This window comes from Vanacampus margaritifer, chromosome 6, assembly GCF_051991255.1.
Source record: "Vanacampus margaritifer isolate UIUO_Vmar chromosome 6, RoL_Vmar_1.0, whole genome shotgun sequence".
Lineage (NCBI taxonomy): Eukaryota > Metazoa > Chordata > Actinopteri > Syngnathiformes > Syngnathidae > Vanacampus > Vanacampus margaritifer.
Genome location: NC_135437.1, coordinates 3,136,533 through 3,157,269, shown reverse-complemented (window position 1 = coordinate 3,157,269; position 20,737 = coordinate 3,136,533). Strand labels below are relative to the sequence as shown.

Genomic DNA, 20,737 nt, shown 5'->3' with positions numbered 1-20,737 from the left:
GGATGTAATTCACACAGAATAATGTTCTTTCAGCCATGCTTAACTTTTACTTCCTAAGTTTCTACCCAACCCTACTGAACAACATTTACTGGTTCATGAGAAAGAAAGATTATATTGGTGTTTAATCGTCAAAGAGCCGGTGGATTACTAATATCTTTTTTTAAAAATCCTAATATCAGCTGATCAATCGGTCGGGCCCTACTTAACACACCACAGGAGTCAGGATAATCTTTTAGAAACATCCAACAATCGTGTCTTCACTGAATGTTTTGGAAGTGCAGAATTGGGCTAAATAATAAATAAATGGACCTCATTAGTTCTGTGATCAACCTCATAACTCAATTTATTCTGATATAGGTACATATTTACAAGATAATAGGTTAAGATAATAATGCTCAGTTTTTAATTGACATTAGAGATGTGTTAATTAAATGTGTGTTTTTTTAAACGTTTTTTTTTACTGTGATTACAGTGGTACCTTTACCTATCAGTTCAATTCATTCCATGACCAAGCTCTGGGCAAGGATGTAATTCACACAGAATAACGTTCTTTCAGCCATGCTTATCTTTTACTTCCTAAATTTCTACCCAACCCTACTGAACAGCATTTACTGGTTCATGAGAAAGAAAGATTATATTGGTGCTTAATCGTCAAAGATCCGGTGGATTACTAATATATATTTTTAAAATCCTAATATCAGCTGATCAATCGGTAACACACCACAGGAGTCAGGATAATATTTTAGAAACATCCAACAATCGTGTCTTCGCTGAATGTTTTGGAAGTGCAGAATTGGGCTCAAAATTGTCCCTGATCATCAGTAATCATCATCGTCCTGCAATTTAGGTGGAACTTAGTGAGTGCACTGCACATGCATAGTACAAAGGGTCTCACTGGTCGAGGATGCTCCCGCAGGGGTGTTTCCGCTACACGGAGGTTCAGAGTTGTATCGGAGCGTGTCCAACGTCACAATCTTCTTCTCAATGGCCCTCAGCAGCTCCTCAGTTTTCTCTTTGTCTAACGTGCAACATAACATGTCAATTGAGTGACACAGTGCTGGCTCTCTTATTGATTGGTCAGAGCAAACACAGTTTGACTTATTTATATTTTTGTCATGTTATTAGATAAATAACGATTCTGAACTTCTACAGATTATATTTTTGTTAGAGAATGTGTGTTGTGTAGAGGGAAACTACATGCACTTTAGTATTTTTGAAAGTTCGAACTAATTTTGAGAGTAGCTTTGAGGGGGTTGGGGGACTACGATTTTCAGAAAAGTTGCTAAATCTAGCAACCAAAATGCTAAGTTGGTATCAGTGCCAATGGACTTCATTAACATTCAGTTTAAGAAACAAACTTTTTGCACAGACATCTGTATTATTAATTGGTGTATTACTTAACAACTGTAACAACTGCAGAACAACTGTCCTTAACTCATTTACTCCCAGCCATTTTCACTGAAGCAACCCCCTTCTCTCCCGGCTGTTTTACTGAATTTTGACTGATTTTGCAAGGCCCATATATTGTGTTTTATTGCTATAAAAACATGGAACCTACCAAAAGCAAGATTAGAGTCTCTTCTTTCATCAGGAAAAAAGTACATTTTTATCTGTTTTTTGTTTTGCAGCAATTAAGCATTAGAATATAATGCTATATAAGTTTTATCATTGTTCATAAACCTGCTGAAAACACTAGGGAAAAGAGCTTGTTGCAACATGGCCTTGGTTGATCTCTTTTACTCTGCTGCCGCCTGCTGGCTGTTTTTTCAATAACTACCATTGCTTAAATAAAAATAAATAAATGTATAAATACGTCTTTGGGACACTGGTAATATTTAAAATAGAACGTATTTATACATTTTTTGGGAGCAAATGAGTGAATGTAGCATGGGTTAATGATTGTGTACATACTGGATGAGTTAATGCTTTACAGTCCTCCATTTTAAGTTCCTTACCAACATCTTTTGGCAACTTTATGCGATGCCAAACTCCTTTCGAGAGGGAGCATCAATTATTTGTGGATTTCATCTTACCACACGACTCAGTCGGGTTCACAGTAAACTCTTGAAAAGGTATTTTGTTCCTTACAGTACATGGTATTTTTTATTTTAATTTCAACTGTACATCTTTTCTGAATATTGGCTTTGAGCTAAACAACTAAATGAAAATGTTCATACCTCTTCGTTGCTGAGCACTGACATGGGAGAGCTTGAAGGTGCGCAGGAAGTCCTTCTTCTCCTGCAGCTCGGGGGCGCCATCCATTTGCTCGGCGGTGTACGGCGTCGTCAGCGTGGCGGCCGGCAAAGGGGGAGACTTGCGCTTCCCCTGCACAGCTGGCGGCGGTGAGGTGCTGCGCTCCCGCATCATCCGCCTCCTCTTCCTCTTCTTGTGCTGCAGAAGCTCGTCGCGATGAGCCAGCGTAACCAGGCCGCACGTGCGCAAGAAGTCCACTTTCTTCAGTCAAAGAAGAACACAGGTGTGTTAATGAGTCACTATAAACCTTTAAATACAGTGATAAATGGACCTCATTAGTTCTGTGATCAACCTCATAGCTCAAATTATTCTGATATAGGTACATCTGCACAAGATAATAGGTTAACATAATAATGCTCAGTTTTTAATTGACATTATAGATGTGTTAATTAAATGTAAGTGTGTTTTTTTTACTGTGATTACAGTGGTACCTTTACCCATCAGTTCAATTCATTCCGTGACCAAGCTCTTAATGAAAATTACTTATATTTAAAATCAATTTTCTACATTGAAACAAACTGAAAAGCTATTAATCAGTTCCAGCCCTGTAAAAAAAATGCAGCAATTGTTTTTGTTACATTTTTAAATAAAGAAATAGAGTATTGTATAGTTTAAAAAAAAAAAACATAACAGAAGATGTACCTAACTAAATAAACAGGTTTCATAGAATGTAAGTACTGCACAGACTAAAAGATTTGTGTGTTGAATGATTGCCTTTATGGGGCGAGGCCTAGTGAGTGACATCAGGAGCTGAAGTCGAATTGGAGGGTTAGTCTGTGTGCGAGTTTGATTACAGAGCACCACCAAATAAAAATGTCCCCAACAATACGTAATTAAGAGTACTGTCCAGTGTCCACTGGAAAAAATGATGATCTTGTTCCATTGTGAAGTATTGTCAAAATTACTTCAGTGTGAAATCTGGTTCTATTTAAGGCCGTGTACCACTGAGCGGTTGAGCTTGCAAATGTGTGCGCACATAGCGAATGTTTTTTTGATAGACTTTGCTCAGGGCTGCAAAGACATTTCCACACAGTTTTAACAGTCAAACTGTTTTTCGTGTCGCAAAGAAATTTTGAACATGTTTAAAATTTGACGCCGACCATAAAAACTGAAAGTCTGGCAAACATCTTTGCGACCGTTTGCAATCTTGATTGAACCTTGACAAAAAACATTTGCTATGTTTGCACACAATCGCAGCAAGCCTTCGCTGCTCAGTGGGATACGGCCTTTACTAAATCTATTCTATGTAGTATGAATGGCAACAGGTGGATATAATGGTTAACTGGTTAATTTAAAGGTACTGTCCAACGTTTTGACTCAGAAATAAACACTTCTTAAATACAGGATGTTTAAACACGAACTCCTTCTCAATCTACACCTCTGAGCTTCTGTTAATGTGTGGTGGTGATTTTGTCATCAATCCACTAATGCTAGGGATGGTATTTCGATTGAAATCCAGTACCTCAGAGGACGTATTGAGTTTAAGGGGTGGTTGCTCCATCACTCTCCTCAGATGGGCTTTCACTTCTTCTTCATCGCTCTCGTCGTACGACTCGTTCAAGTCATAGTAATAACCTAAAGAGAAGATGGTCAGCTGTTGTTTGTTAGTTCTCCTCTTTTAGGCTCACCTCCTTCTCGGGCCTCCCTCCTCCTCTGCTCCTCCAGGTCCAGCTTGCTGAGGAGTCGCCGATGTTGCTGGAGCGCCTCGTCGTACACCAGTGCGCTATCCCTCTGCCGCTGCCTGCCCGCGTTGGGGTCTGACAGGGGTGCGCACTGCCTCAAGTGGAGGTTGTTGGCGTGGCGTCTCTGGAGGATGAGGAGGTCCTGCTCGGCTTTGTTGGGCAAGCCGGCCTCCTCCCTCGCCGAGGGATACCTCTCGGGAGCCTCCGGCCTCCTCCGGGCAATCTCATCCATCTTCTCCCCCCAGCTCAGGTGGGGTTGGTCCACCCTGGTCAGGCCGGGAGGGGGGCGAATCAGCGGGGTGGATTTTCGGTGGTCCACGAAGGAGGCGGGGTTCCACAGTGTGGTTTGCGGAGCTTTTGGAGAGATGAGAGGAGGTGGTGCCCCGAGGGATGGTGGTGCATCTTTGATGCCTTGGTTCAGGTGGCCTGTTCTGTTTTGATACACACAAGAACAACCTATTTAGACCAGTGCAAAGCTACTGGCCTAAACACTATAACACTTTAATACCATGCTACCTTGACTTAAACAGTGGCAAAATCATGATATTGCGATATTAAAATTGCCACAATATCCTTGTCGTCATGCCACAATATTAAAAGCAGCACATCTGTGAAAAAGGTGAGGTTGTACTCCATTACTCTAGCACCCTCTAACGGTTAGTTTATTAGTGCAGTTAAATTGTCATTAAGAATGTTTTGGCCACTGTGGAGGTTATCTCTCATATAAATTAGTCATTCCAGCAAATAATTTTCAACATCTCCATAAAACCAAAAACAAAACAAAAAACATTACTACATTACTTCAGCCAAACACAACATTGTGAACTACTGTACATAGACCATGATACTCGCCAATAGGAGCACAAGACGTCACTGCTGTTATTATGTATAAAAACACAATATTTTTTCCCCCAATATGATTTAAAAATGTATTTTTTATTTTTTGCAATATTGTAAGTTTGTACACAGTAGCCTGAGCTTTTTTTATTTTTTTATTTTTTTAAATACCTCCCCACAATATCGTGATAATTATCATATCGTGATGTTTGGATATTGTTACATCCCTAGACAAGACACAGGAATCAAACTCCTAACATCTACGCAGAAAAAATCCACCAGTCAGGAGCGGGTGTTCGCACACTAAAATTTGCATATGCCACTGATAATAGCTTGCCTCTGCTTGGCTGAAGGGAAAACATTGAGTCTTCGCCCAGAAATGTCCTGGATAGGCCAAAACAAATCCTACACCTTCAATTACTCAAGGGGGGAAGCAAAAATAAACAACTGAAGTAGTGTGGTTGCACAATTGTGCACAGCCTCTTGTAATTGAGGATGTGGCAGTATTCAGAATTAATCACATTCAAAATCATGTTAACTCATTCACTTGCAGCAATTTTCACTGAAGCAACACCCTTTGCTCCCGGCTGTTTTATTGGATTTTGACTGATTTTGCAAGGCCCACAGAATATTTCTATAAAAACATGGAACCTACCAAAAGAAAGATTAGAGTTAGTTAGTTAGTAAGTTAGTGAGTACCACTGATTGTCACACCTAACTAAGTGGTCTCTTCTTTCATCAGGGAAAAAAGTATATTTGTATCTGTTTCCGTTTTGCAGCCTTTAGCATTAGAATAAAGCTAAATTTCTTCATTATTCACAAGCCTGTTGAAAACACTGGCAAAAAAGAGCTTGTTGCAACATGGCCCTGGCTTATGTCTTATACTCTGCTGTCACCTGCTGGCCGTTTTTTGTAATACCTACCATTGCTTTAAGTGACCTTTTCATGTCAGAAGCAGTATCAAAGCCTTCTGTATGCTCTAGTATTAAAACAAACAAACAATAAAAAAAATGTATAAATATGTTTTCGGGAGTGAAGGACAAAGTATTAAAAAACATATTTATACGTTTTTGGCTTTGAATGAGTTAAATGAAAGTCAGCACACAGCTGTCACCAGTAAAGTGTCTGTAACCCCAAGTGGTTTAGAAAATGATTGGATGGGTGTTCTAGGAGATTTTCCTGACATTTTACAGCACAAGCCATGGTCTGCAGAAATCGTCCACAGTAAAACACTTTGCTGCTAACAACTCTAAGAAAACGTGGGACACCATGAGGAGGATCGCCAACTTGACTCCTGCTCAAAAAGGTCTCAGCACTCTAAATGACCTCCAGAAAGCAAGGGAGCTGAATTACTTTTATTTAAGATTCGAAACCCAGAACTTCTCCTCTGAATGTGGGGAGGTCCTGAGGTCCATTTCAGTGAATGAGCAGGACTCAAGACTGGTCATTCATCCCCATGATGTCCAATCTGCTTTTAGGTCTGTCTGCACAAAGAAGGCCTCAGGACCAGATGGGATATCTGCCCTTCTGCTAAAATCCTGTGCAGAGGAGCTCACAGCGGCATGGCAGCCCATCTTCCAGAGATCTGTGGACTCACACTCCATTCCCAGTCTCTGGAAAAAATCAGTAATCACCCCGGTTCCTAAAAAACAATGTTCTGTGGTCAATAATGACTTCAGGCCTGTGGCTCTAACTTCCATTGTTATGAAGTGTTTCGAGAGGCTGATGGTGACTCGGCTCAGGGGGGAGGCGGATGCACACTTAGACTCCCTTCAGTTTGCCTACAAGCGGGGTCGCGGCACTGACGATGCTATCAACAGCATCACACATCTGGTCAGCAAACATCTGGATGTCCCTAAAGCTTATGCACGTGTGTTGTTCGTTGACTTTAGCCCAGCGTTCAACACAATGCAGCCGCACCTGCTTTTGGGTAAACTGAAGGAGATGAATGTGAACCCGTACATCTCGACGTGGTATCACTCCTTCCTGACACAGCGCACACAGCAAGTCAGGGTCAACAGCTCCCTCTCGGAACCCAAATTGATAAGCACAAGCGCCCCACAGGGCTGCGTCAGCTCCCCGGTCCTCTTCACATTGTACACAAATGATTGTGTGACATCACACCCTGAGAACTTTATCATTAAGTTCTCTGATGACACAGCTATCGTCAGCTTGCTGCAGGCCGGCGGTAGCCCACTGGACTATTTCTCAGAAATATAGAAATTTGTCCAGTGGTGTGACCGGAATCATCTTGTGCTCAATGTGGGGAAGACAGAGGAGGTGATATTTAATCCAAAAACTGTTGGTGACCACGGGCCAGTCGTCATTAAAGGCAATCACATCAGCCAGGTGGGTTCATACAGGTATCTGGGGGTCCACATTGACAACACACTCAGCTAGAGGGTACACGTTGGAAGTCTCTGCTCCAAACTCCAACAGCGTCTCTATTTCCTACGCAGACTGAGGGTCTATGGAGTGGAGCAGAGGATCATGCTGCTGTTCTACCGGGCTGTATTGGAAAGTATCATCAGATACGGCATTGTGGCCTGGTACGGCAACCTGACTGTGCAGTCAAGGTCACAGATTGCCGGTCTGGTGCGGACTGCCATGAAGATCATGGGGGTCAGGAATCATCCTTCCCTACAGATGCTTTATGAGCAGTCCGTCACCAGACTGGCACAGAAAATTGTTACTGACCCGACTCACATTCCGCATCATGAGTTCCAGCTACTGCCTTCCGGCAGGAGATTCAGGGCCCCCAGAACCAGGCTGAACCGCTACAAGAACTCATTCCTGCCGACATCCATCAAATTGCTTAATAACCGACATTAACTAAGTGGTGCAATATATATATATAGGAGTGTGTGTGTATTATTTATTTTAATTATCTCTCTCTATTCTGTTGTTTTTCTTACTGTAAACTACTGCTGCACTTCTTATTTAATTTTGATTTAATCTCTTTCTATTCTGTTGTTTTTTTCCTTACTGTAAACTGCAGCTGGACGGAGTCCAGGAAAAAGTTCCCCACGGGGAAAATAAAAGTATATCGTATCGTATCATATCGTATCAAAGTAATTTCATTGTTAAAAGGTATCAGTCCGGAAAATTGTACAAAGTAATTACTACTAACTGTAATGAATACCATGGAACGTGGTGAAGATAGTCATACGATACGATACGATACGATACAATACGATATACTTTTATTTTCCCCGTGGGGAACTTTTTCCTGGACTCCGGAAATCCAGCTGCAGTTTACAGTAAAGAGAAAACAACAGAATAGAAAGAGATAATATTAAAATTAAATAAGAAGTGCAGCAATAAGTCGAAGACTTCCCAGAAGTCTTCACAGAAGTATACATGTGTAGAGAAGTACATACATGAGGACTGCACACACACATATACACACACACACACACTCCTATATATATATATATATATATATATATATATATATATATATATATATATATATATATATATACACATGAGTATGTACAGCACGGCTGCATACATTCCACACACACAACATTGCACCATATATCTTATTGTACTGAGTTAATGTCAGTTGTTAAGCAGTTTGATGGATGTCGGCAGGAATGAGTTCTTGTAGCGGTTCAGCCTGGTTCTGGGGGCCCTGAATCTCCTGCCGGAAGGCAGTAGCTGGAACTCATGATGCAGAATGTGAGCCGAGTCATTAACAATTTTCTGTGTCAGTCCGGTGACGGACCACTCATAAAGCATCTGTAGGGAACGATGATTCCTGACCCCCATGATCTTCATGGCAGTCCGCACCAGACCGGCAATCTGTGACCTTGACTGCACAGTCAGGTTGCCGTACCAGGCCGCAATGCCATATCTGATGATACTTTCCAATGCAGCTCGGTAGAACAACAGCATGATCCTCTGCTCCACTCCATAGACCCTAAGTCTGCGTAGGAAATAGAGACGCTGTTGGAGTTTGGAGCAGAGACTTCCAACATGTACCCTCCAGCTGAGTGTGTTGTCAATGTGGACCCCCAGATACCTGTATGAACCCACCTGGCGGATTTGATTGCTTTTAATGACGACTGGCCTGTGGTCACCAACAGTTTTTGGATCAAATATCACCTCCTCTGTCTTCCCCACATTGAGCACAAGATGATTCTGGTCACACCACTGGACAAATTTCTCTATTTCTGAGAAATAGTCCAGTGGGCTACCGCCGGCCTGCAGCAAGCTGACGATGGCTGTGTCATCAGAGAGTCACTCTCAAGTGAAGAAAATATTGCACAACAGTGTGACATTACAACGAACATGACGTCCCTCCAGAACTGATGAGAAGAAAACTGGTCAGGGTGGCTGCCGAGAGGCTGACATTAAAAAAGCTACAGAAATTTTTGGTAAGTACTGGCTGTTAAGCACATGTGACAACAATCTCCCGTCTTCATGTCTAGGCTATAGTAAGGTGGCAAAACTGAAGCCTTATCTTACAAGCAAATTACACACATGAAATCTTCCAAATGCATGTTTGAAATTGTGTCAAAGTACAAAAATAAAAGTCAAGGCAGAAGGAATTATGAACAGTTCCAAATAACAGTCAGTGTTAAAATATTGACGTGTCTGCTAGAGAGAAAAAAAAATCAACCAAATGATTTCCCATACAGTAATTTAGAAAAGCTCCTAAGTTAGGGCACTCAAAGGATTCTACTTTATAAGTGTTTTAGGATCATAATTTGGCATGTATTTAGAGAATTCCTTGTACGTTCCCAACAACACAATCCTCTCCAACAGTATATCATTCTCACCTATTGCTGTCTTTCATCCAGGCCTCCTCGCTAACTTTCTGAGTCATGACAGCAGATGCCAGTGCTCCGTGGATGCCACCCCCTGCAGGTGCGGTGTGCTGTTTGCCCAGGTGAGAAGGCACCAAACTGGGCACCAGGTGTGGGACGGATCCCCTGGAGGATTGGAGGTTCAAGGGCAGAGGTTTATGTGTTGGGAAAGCTGGGCGCTCCGACTCCTTGGATTTATCTGGACACAAATTTCAGGAAAAAAAGTCAACACAGTCGCTGGACATTTGGTATACAATAACACTACAGTTACAGAGGGTTTGATGCAACATTATGCTTATTGTTGTTGTAGTTCACACAGTGATAATATATCTCAGGTCATAATTATGAATGTGTTCAGTAACCTAGAACTATGGAAACTGTGCCTGCTTGTTGGAGAGATGCTTGTGTGAAATTAAATTAAATTAGATTAAATTAAATTAAAAATATTGAATTAAAACCATCCATCCATCCATTTTCGTAACCGCTTATTGTACCGAGTCCTGGAGCCTATCCCAGCTGGCTTCGGGCAGTAGGCAGGGTACATTAGGCTTACTAAATATTAACTTACAAAATAAAAAATAATATGTATAGTTATAGTAATATAACATGTAAATATAATTAAAACATTTAAAAATATATAATTAAAGAAGTAACAAATAATGAAAATAACAAGAAAACAACAAATTACAAGTCAATGAAATCAATAAAAATGAAATTATTATTAATATATAATGAATAAAACATTAAATAAAATACTCATTAAAATAATATATTACATTATTTATATTACATATTATATTATGCATTAACATACACATATATAATAAACACATTAAGAAATAACATGTAAATATAATTAAAACATTTAAAAATATATAATTAAAGAAGTAACAAATAATGAAAATAACACAAATTACAAGTCAATAAAATCAATAAAAAGGAAATTATTATTAATATATAATGAATAAAACATTAAATAAAATACTCATTAAAATAATATATTACATTATTTATATTACATATTATATTATGCATTAACATACACATATATAATAAACACATTACGAAATAAAATAATTATGCAAATACATTAATAAATACATTAATAATAATTCAAATTTATTGTATAGACTACAGAAATCCAAATTTTCAGAAATCATATTTATATTGAACATGTTTAAAATTTCTCTGCGACAATAAAAAAACAGTTTGAGAGTATAAAGAGAGTTTGAGAGAGTGTGGCAAGTGGCTTTGCAACGTTTTGAACACTGAAGGGAGCATGCCAAAAAAGCAACACACTAAAAACACTTTGGTAAAAAATAACCCAACTATGAGTCAAAAATGGACCAATCCTCTACTTGGGTCAATTTGACCCACAGTTCTGTGTTGTTTTGCAAAATGAAGAAAAGGAAAAAAGTAAAGTATCTGACCAATATTTATGAGTTGTTTTACACTAGAAGACCAATTTCTTGACTCAAAATAAAGTGGATCGGTCCATAATTGGGTTATTTTTGACCCAACTGTTTTTAGAGTGAACACTCCCTATGTGTGCGCACCCTGGCTGCTCAGTGAGATACGGATTTTATTTTTATTAAGTGATGCTTGCAAATTTTACCAGGGGAACTTGCTCCAACTCATCCCAGTCCACGTGAAAGGAGCGCAAATAAAAGTTTGTGGGTACCCAGCCTGTTGGGGGTCAGCCTCTCCCCTGGCCTGGCCCTGTCCTCCAGCGAAGGCGCCCTCTGAGGCGGCCTTTCGGCCAGGTATCCGTGGCCCTCCGCTGCCCTGACCATCTGCTGCTGTCTGTCCCTCTGCCTCTCCCTCTGCCTCTCCTTCTGTCTGTCCAGCTCTCGATCCCTCTCCTCCTCCCGCTCTTTCTCCCTCTCTCGCTGGTGAAGCTCATTCTCCATCTGCATCCTGTGGGGGAGGTTGACAAGTGTGAGGACGCGCACACACACATACACACACACACACACACACACACACACACACACACACACTTATAAACACATGAGAGAGGAGGAGGAGGCAGGGAGGGTGAGAGATGCAACACCCAGCATGAGGCAGATATTAACCACACACTGGTGAACCTCACACAAACATTCACGCACACACTTACTCCGCTTACTATGAGGGAAATAATCCATACACAGCATGACTGAGCAAGAACAGATGAACACTTAATGGGAAACCACAGGAAAAAGCGCACGCACACTCGCACACACACACACACACACACACACACACACACACAACAGTACACAGTAATGAAAAAAAGATATGCAGAAAACATTATAGAAGCAGATGATGAACAGCATTCTGTTTAAAGATGTCCCCTGTGTATTGTGCTGCAGACAAGCCGCCTTGATTTGAACAGGGCATTTACTAGAGTACGGGTGCCACTGCCCATTGAGCATCATCAAGAGTCCTGTATATTTGTTGCATTGGTTTAAAATGAACGTTTATTGTTTTATTTTTTAGGGATAGGTGAAAGCCGGTAACAGCTATTGGGATCGGACCAATACCTGGCCTTATTTCAAGTTATCAGTACTCGTGATGGTGGCCGATAGTCTGGTGGCCATTTTATGATTAGAAATGAGAAGAATAGAAAATTGCCATTAATTTCATTTAATTAAGCTGAAAATGTTATATTGGGATATAGAGATACAAATAGATTTTTTAAAACCCTGCAAAATAAACGATTGTACTATACTTTGTATAGATGTATATTTCACATTTTATATTTCACTGCGATGTTGCGAAAGAGCCCAACTAAGGACTGGAGTTAAGCATTAGCTATAACCGCCATATGCATCATATCAGCTGCAAGTTTGTAACTATGTAAATCATTGGTAGTGTATATATTTGTTGTTGTGATTATTATTATTATTATCATCATCATCATCATCATCATCATTAATATTATTATTATTATTATCATCATCATCATCATCAATATTAACATTAACATTAACGTTAACATTAATATTAATATTAATATTAATATTAATATTAATATTAATATTAATATTAATATTAATATTAATATTAATATTAATATTAACATTAACATTAATATTAATATTAATATCAATATTGTTACTACCATTATTATTATCAAACTTTACTGTTCACCTAATTTCTCCTAGCCATTCAGCTTGGGTAAAATAATGATAAAAAAATTACCATATAAATGTTTTCATTAAATTAGGACAAAACGATGAAATATATATGTCTATTTAATTTAATTTAATTAAAAAACAAAATGAAAAAAAACTTGTATTTCAAATAAAAACTACTTGGCAGAGTATTTGGCAATGTACTCTACACACTTTTGTATTGGATATATGATGTACCCTTTATATAAAGTGCAGCCGTGCATTTGTGTGATATAAAGGCAGCATGGGTGGGCGTGTACTAAAAATATCTCAACGACATGTGTCCACCCTGCAGCAAAAGATGACATCGTTGTGCAGGAAGGGAAGAAAGTCAAGCGAATACACGTGTGACCTCTCGGCTAGTACGCTGTGGTTTAGCTCTCCTGGGTAACGGCCTCCAGGCAGGTGCAAGTGGAGGCCAGAGGGGTGCAGAGGAGGAAATGCTCCCCTGGCAGGCAGGGAGTAGAACTGTGACCGCAGTGCTGACAGACACAAAGATTCCTCCATCCTAAAGATGAAACAAATGTCATAGATAATGTACTCTAGTGACCTCACATAGGCCACAGGTGCCAATTACTGAACGAGTCAAACAAATACAAATGAGAACACTCACAAGGAGCTGCTGTATGCCACAGCTCACATTAGACACTCCCAGGCAGATAGGGATAGACTGATTATCACCAGGACCGATTGTCGTCACCGATATTCAGCATTTTGACGAATATCGGCATCTGCCATTTTGAAGAATCATGTGGCCCATAATAGATCCGTTTATTTTTTAAGTGTTAACTTCAGGGAACTAATTAAATTTTTTATTTTTTTTTAATTTGTATATTTTCAGAAATGCTGCTGACCTTGGGGATTCTCTGCACCTTCTGTTTTTGTTTAAAATCAAAACTAAGATAAGTAAAAAATGTAATACTTATATATATATATATATATATATATATATTTTGACATTTTGGAATACTTTATTTACCGTAGAAATTTTTTTTTATTTGACTTTTGAAAACATGCTACTGACCCTGGGAGATCCCGGAACTTTTTGGTACATTTTTAAAACAAAGTTTAAAGAGTCTATTGACTAATATATATATTTATTTTTAAATTTTTATTTTTCACTCCAATATTTATCTAACCTTAAAAGTTGCTCAGTAAACAAATGCTTTCAAATTCCCCCAAAATTAAAAGCTGGAATTTGTATTTTTTCCAAATTTTGAGTCAATATTTTTCCTTTTAGTGAAAATTAATATTGGTTATCGGCGCCCTTGACTACGTCCCTGAAAAAAAATACCGGTCTCCGCTAATACATATGCAAACTCGCCTAAAAAAAAAAGTGGGACTTCCAAAAAAGTATTAAAATCTCATTTTTATAAGTCACACTTTTTTTGAGGCAATAAGTACACATATTATTTTGAGTGAAGTTTTAATTAAATTGTACCTGGGTAAAGAAATAGGATGGTGCAGGAAGGCCGGGTGATAGTAAGCAGCGGCGGCGGCGGCGGCAGCAGCATGAGCGGCGGCAGAGGGATCAAGACCAAGAGGCACAGAGGTCAGCCGCAGGTCGTCGAGGGTTGCGAAGGGACGCAGCGCTCTCAGGTAATCCTCAGGGATGGTGCCCGAGGGAACCGCAGTGTGCATCTGCCCAGGCAAACTGCACAACACATGCATGCTTTAGTACAAATAGTACAGTATGCTGTCATTTCCTTGCATATCATTTGTTGTAATTGCTGTTTTTTAAAAATAAAAATTAATGGCATTTCTCTATTCTTCCGATACTAGTATTGTTTGACGTTGTGAGAACCGATACCTTGAAATAAGGCCGGGTATCGGCCCGATGCCGATACCTCGTATCGGTCCTTGCCCATCCCTAATAATAATAATTTATAATAATAATTATTATGGCCTTTTTAATTATTTAGATTAATTACAAAAATAGTATGACATTTATTATTATTATTTTTTTTATCAATTCATTAAGCCTACTAGAACAGCTGAATTTGGGTTAAATCAAAGGCATTTTAAATGATGGCAGGTGTGTGTGCTAATGTGATTGGTTAATCCCTATGTCAGTTTTAAGAGGGTGAACAAGCCTTTTTTTTCCCCTTCATTTGAGTTGTACAGTATACAAGGATTTTGAAATGATTAATTTTGCTCTCACTTGTTTCACATGACAAAAGCATGGCATTTCATCAGGGGTGTTTAGACTTTTTATGTCCACTGTATATAAAAATAATAATAAAATATAGGAATGTTAAATACTTTTTTTTTTGCAGACCAACACCAGTACGAATACCACCTCTTGAGTAGTCACCAATACCAATACCAAGTACTGATACTACTTGTTCTTTTAATACACAGTAGATTATGTAGAGTAAATTTGACTCTATTTAGAGTGGGGCCAAATAGTAGAGAGTAGAATTTATAATTGGAAGAGAGTAAAATGAAGAATTGGGAAAAAAATAAGATAAATGTCACAGATGACACAAGGGTTGAGGAACAAACTCACGACCTTCAGTTTGGGAGACTGCCACGCTATCACCTGAGCTATTCCATGCCTACTGTTTGCTCATATCCAAGAGGATATTTGCCTCTTGGAGTTAGGAATTAGGGACTACTCAAGAATTGAGTACTTGGTACTGGTATCGGTCTGGAAAAGTACTATTGAACATCCCTAATAACAGTTAAAGTTGTGCGTAGGTATTGTTATTATCATTATCATCATTATTTGTTTGGATTCCTTACCTGAGGCTCTGCATTCGGGGGTCCTGCATGACCGAGTTGGGGGTGAGTCCGAAGGGGTGAAGCAGCAGGTGAGGCGGGGGCACGGGCGGGGACCTCTTGTCGTGCTGCAGACGGGCGTTGTCAGCAGACGTCCGTTCCCTGCTGCTGCCGAGCCTCGGAACGCTCTGCTCCACCTGAATGAGATGATATGCAACTGCACTCACACTCTGTACTGTCATTTTCTCAAGTCAACATTTTTAAGAAAAATACTCAAGTGAATTAAAGTATTCTGTCAATACAAAGTTATTTTTATTTCCCACCACTAGTATTGAGTGAGGATTAAGGAAGTTGAGGAACAAGTGCATTAAGGATTTGGCGCTTGCACCCCGAGGCTGAGCCGAGTGGCTCCAGTGTGTCAGAGTGGGTCAAGATCAGAGCTGATCCTAATATCGGTGCCCGCGGCTCACTCATTCAATTCACACACCCGCACTCAAAGTGCTTCCCCATTGCAGGATTTGCTCACCACACTGCTGCATTTAATCTGTGACTGCACACAGATTGGCAGCTTTCTATCCAGACAAATGTAGCAGCCAGTATATTTGTATCTGTTTCCGTTTTGCAGCAATTAGCATTAGAATATAGTTAAGTGTTATTATTATTCGCAAGCCTGTTGAAAACACTGGCAAAGAGCTGGTTGCAACATGGCCCTGGTTGATCTCTTATACTCTGCTGCTACCTGCTGGCCATTTTTTAACTACCATTGCTTCAAGCATTCTCTTCAGTTCAGGCTGTATCAAAGCCTTCTGTATGTTCTAGAATTAAAAAAAAAACATAAAGGGAGCAAGGCAATATTTAAAATAGAACGTTTTTATACGTTTTTGGGAGCAAAAGCTAGTACAGTAATGATTATATTTTTACGATATAAACATATTATTTAAATATGAGAATCAAATCTAGTGACAGGCAAAACACTAAAATGTTTTTTCCAATAGATGGCAAAAGGTGCAATTAAATTGTTTATCCATCATTATTTATTGACCTTGGAAAGTTTGTTTCTGTGCAAACTGTTTACCATTTTTGTTGAGTGCACGTATGTCACAGAGGAAAGGCGGAAGAGTGAGGAAAAAAATAAAGTCGTGTGTGATAGTCAGTTTCAGGCTGGCATGGCCCCTGTAGAGCGCCTTGTTGTCACGGTGTGGAAAAGTCCTGTGACGATACATTCTTGCCACTGGAGGTTTTCAGCAGATATATTTTTATGGCTCAAACATTTAGGGCAGGCTTCCTCAATTCTGGTAGTTGAGGGGCGGAGTCCTGCAGGTTTTAGATGTTTCTGTCCTCCAACACACCTGATTATAAAGATCAGAATCGTTATCAGGCTTCTGCAGAGTTGGCTGATGAGCTGATTATATGGTGTATCAGGTGTGTTGAAAGTTGAGGCGTGGCTTAAGCACATTTAGTGGTCAAGCCCACAACATCTAAGAGCAGAGAGAACTTCAACTTTACAGGAAATTAAACTATGCTGTATTAAACACAAAATACACCTATTAAAGAAAAACTGCTCTATGTTTTGGCTGTGATGCGACAAAATGATTGAGTCCAGCCTTGTTCCAATAGTACAAGCAACAAGGTGGCCAAACAAACCACAGTCATAGCCACAAACAAATGCAAGCAAACATGCAATCTGCTGTCCTAGAGTACACGTGCAATGATATACAGTATATGCACTTTCAATAAAGTTTGAATATATTTGAATGCAGCGCTCATGGAAAGAACATTCAAATGACTCCACGAGTAGCCTCTCTTTTTATCTATAGCTATCACATACACTATGTGACCGTTGGTAATCTACTTATTGATTTGTTTTAATTTGATTATAATTACCATGTTTTTGCGGTGCTGCTTTTCATTATGTCAGTTGATTCAATTCTTTTAATTTATTTTATAATATATTTTCTTAACTGCTTATTCTGTCTGCTAAATTTAATTTAATTTAATTTAATTTAAAATGTAACTTAAATTAATTCAATTTCATTTAGAAATGTATATGAATTATTTACATGAAATACATATTTTTATTTTATTGCCATGCATATTCTGTTCTGCTTTTTCTGTCTTAAAAACAGGTGACCTTACTTTTTCATCTTTGTCTCTTTTTTTTTTTTTTTTTTAAACTGTGATATATTTTCTTTGCAGTTGGTCCTATCTGATAAATTTTAATTTATTGTATTTTATTTGCCAAGCTCTCCTGATTTTTAATACTTCAATTTCTGGGCGCTTTACTTATTTGATCTTTTCTTAATTTATTTGACATTTATTTCATAATGTCTGGTAAATTTCAGTTTATCAGATTTTTATTTCAGTTTTTTGAATTTAACTTAAATGTAATTTTATTTATTTTATAGATATATTATTATTATTATTATTATTATTATTGTATTTTTTTTTACATTCATTAAATATGCTATTTTTCTTCTATCAATTCCAGGGCATTTTCCTTTTTATTTTTTTACGTGTCATATTTACGTTGCTGCTCATCCTGTTTGGTAAATTTAATGTAATTTAATTAGATTTATTTTCTAAATAATGAATGTCATCTACTTTGTATTTATTTATTTTTGCCATGCATTTTCTGGGCCACTTTTCCAATCTCTGTAACAGTTCCCATATTTTTTTTTAATGTGCTTATCCTATCTGGTCAATTTCATTTTTATACTACGACACGTCTATAGTTGTTTGAATTTACCTGGTTTTCCTAAAGTTACATTACTTTGGTGACATTATTAAAAAGGATCACCATTTCAAATTGCCTTGCTGTTTATAATGGTAGAAAGAAAGCAAATAAAAAAACGCATATCCATTCACATCACTATATTTAAAGAACAGTAAGTCTAGATTTAGAATCCCAGGCTGTAATTTGTTGTGCTTGTGTGGGATGTGATTGACAAAGTGCAGGATCAAGTGCATATTAAAGCCGATCCTCGCCAACCTTTCGTGAGTCTCCTGGCCTTTCTACCTCTCCATCACTTTCCTCCTTCACAGCCTACTCTCTTTCATTCTCGCTTCCCTCCAGTTATGCCTACTAGTCTGAATGGGTGCGCTCCCCTCCCCCAAACTGCCCTACCGGTGGGCAGAGACACAGAGGGGTCTTTGTGAAGGGGGAGAAAGGCAGCTCTGATCCAAGGCGAAATTCTAAGGCGGGGGATGGGGGGTCTTTTGTATTGTCTCGGGAGGCCCCTGGTGCCTAGCCCGTCCATGAGTAAACATCTTCAGATGCACACAAGTCCCTCTTCATGTCTTTACAACTTGTGGGGTGGACGGTCAGAGAAACGAACTTACAACCTTCATCTTAGGAGACAGGCGATCTACTCTCTGAGTCACGCAACTCCTGCTTAGTATATCCGTTGTGTCAGCTGGAATCTTCCTAACTCCAAGAAAAAAAACAATGTTTTTGTTCTCCTCTTGGATATAGGAGGGGCATAGCTCATGTAGTGTTTTCAATTCTTTATTTTAATCTTTTCCAAGTGTAAATACTACTCAAAAACTGAGTCTATTTGGTTCCACTCTAAATAGATAAATACAATATCTAAATAAATTTACTGTTTACTTTTTGACATTTCTGCACACTAGTAGGTCACTTTGGCATACTTGTAGGACAGCGACATACAATTAGTGAGGCAAAAATGTGCACTAGTTGACATCAGTGAGCTACTAGTGAAGTGCTAGTACTGAACACACATCATCATGCAGTTGTGACCCTGAAATGGATAGCATCCATCCATCCATCCATTTAATAAATACCCAAATGGCATTTTAGAAAATTTATTCAATAACCTTGGTATCCAGCTTAAAGGATCTTTGTGCAGTTTGTCTTTTTTTTTTAATACTCGCGACTGCCACCTCTGGCTCAAAGCGTAACTGCAGCATCTGTGCCAGGCACGTTCATGGTGCGCGTGCAAGTACGTGCACGGTCTTAAGTGCACGCCACATGTCCGCTACTCCGTGGGGACGCGCATGACGTCACCCTCCACCCTTCCCTCCCCAAAGAAACTGCGGAGTGTGAAGGGTCCGCACACTTGACTATAAAGGGAAGATAAAAGCTGAGAGGTGCAGTCAGAGTAAAACAGTCGGGGCTCTTTGTAATCATCTGGGCATTGGTGGAGAATGCTTGATGTAGAAAAAGCTTTAATATTATTTTTTTTAACGGCAGAATGCACCTTTTAGGTCAATAGCGTGCTCCCTTTCCTCACTAGTAACCCTCCACCCCCCCCCCCCCCCCCGAAAAAAAACTCATAGAACAATTGCGTCTTACTACTAGTTTATTTTTCTTCGTCAGTTTCTCGTGCCACATTTGGCCAACAAGTACACAATTTAACCTTAGCAGTAAACGACCTCATTAGCACTACTTGGTGCAACTTCTGTATGTCATGTACTAGTAGCCTCTGGACCCTACTAGTAGTGTGCAGAAAATCCATGCAGGAATGGAAGGCAGTGGTGGACATAAACAATGCTAATAAGGCACAGTAATTTTACTTGTGCGTCTGAGTCGTTAGCATACTTGTACATTGGACATTAAGATGGCTACTGTTGGTATCAAATAAATGGTTAATGGTATTTCTGTGTGGTAAGTTGTGTTGAGATACAAGTGAATTTAAATTAAAAACACAACAATTTCAGGCATCTCGTCATCCTTACCTGTCGTCCGTCGGCCCTCCACAGGCCGTTGCTGGTCTTGGTGGGTGCAATGGTGACCACAGGAGGGGTGCTCGGGACAACGGCGTTGCCCCGGGACTGGGCCAAGTGGGGCCCTAGTGTGACCCGCTTGGCGGTGCTGACCGGCGAGCTGTGGCTGGTGGCGGGCGAAGACACGGGCGACGACTCACCGCTGAGGGCCAAACCTGAGTGGGGGAGCACAGGATATATCGCAAAAAAAAAAAAAATTTCAATGCATTGCTTGAGCTATGCACAAGAAGATTCCAACTCCACACAGGAAGCCTGGAGATGAGAGTCCGACCACAGAACTTAATAGCTGTAAGGTAGACGTGCTAACCACTAGGGCACATTGCTGAACGTTATGAAAATGCATTCTTGAAATATGCATTCAACATTCAGTAAACGACATTTACGCGTTTCCTAATTTTGCACGGGGTTTGTCGCTATTGTTAAAACAATTTTAAGAAATACTTTTCTTTCTACATGAAAATAATTTTTAAAAATGGACAGTTTAATTACGTAAAGATTAAAATTAAAAGAAAATGGGGGGGGTATTATT

At 39.3% G+C, this 20,737-nt stretch overlaps 1 protein-coding gene across 6 annotated transcripts in view; it reads right to left on the bottom strand.

Annotated features, from left to right (window-relative positions):
• LOC144053471 (genetic suppressor element 1-like) overlaps positions 1–20,737 on the bottom strand; it is an 83,298-nt gene that overhangs the window by 6,316 nt on the left and 56,245 nt on the right. For 5 of the 6 annotated variants that reach the window (XM_077567943.1, XM_077567945.1, XM_077567944.1 and 2 more), the window contains exons 3-12: positions 20,161–20,363; positions 15,490–15,662; positions 14,186–14,398; positions 13,097–13,252; positions 11,268–11,503; positions 9,560–9,785; positions 3,882–4,366; positions 3,716–3,828; positions 2,178–2,454; positions 896–1,018 (exon numbers count right to left, since the gene is read on the bottom strand). In XM_077567943.1, the coding sequence (XP_077424069.1) occupies positions 896–1,018; positions 2,178–2,454; positions 3,716–3,828; positions 3,882–4,366; positions 9,560–9,785; positions 11,268–11,503; positions 13,097–13,252; positions 14,186–14,398; positions 15,490–15,662; positions 20,161–20,363 (2,205 nt within the window). The remainder of the gene's footprint in view (positions 1–895; positions 1,019–2,177; positions 2,455–3,715; positions 3,829–3,881; positions 4,367–9,559; positions 9,786–11,267; positions 11,504–13,096; positions 13,253–14,185; positions 14,399–15,489; positions 15,663–20,160; positions 20,364–20,737) is intronic. The other variant, XM_077567949.1, reaches the window with a different exon arrangement.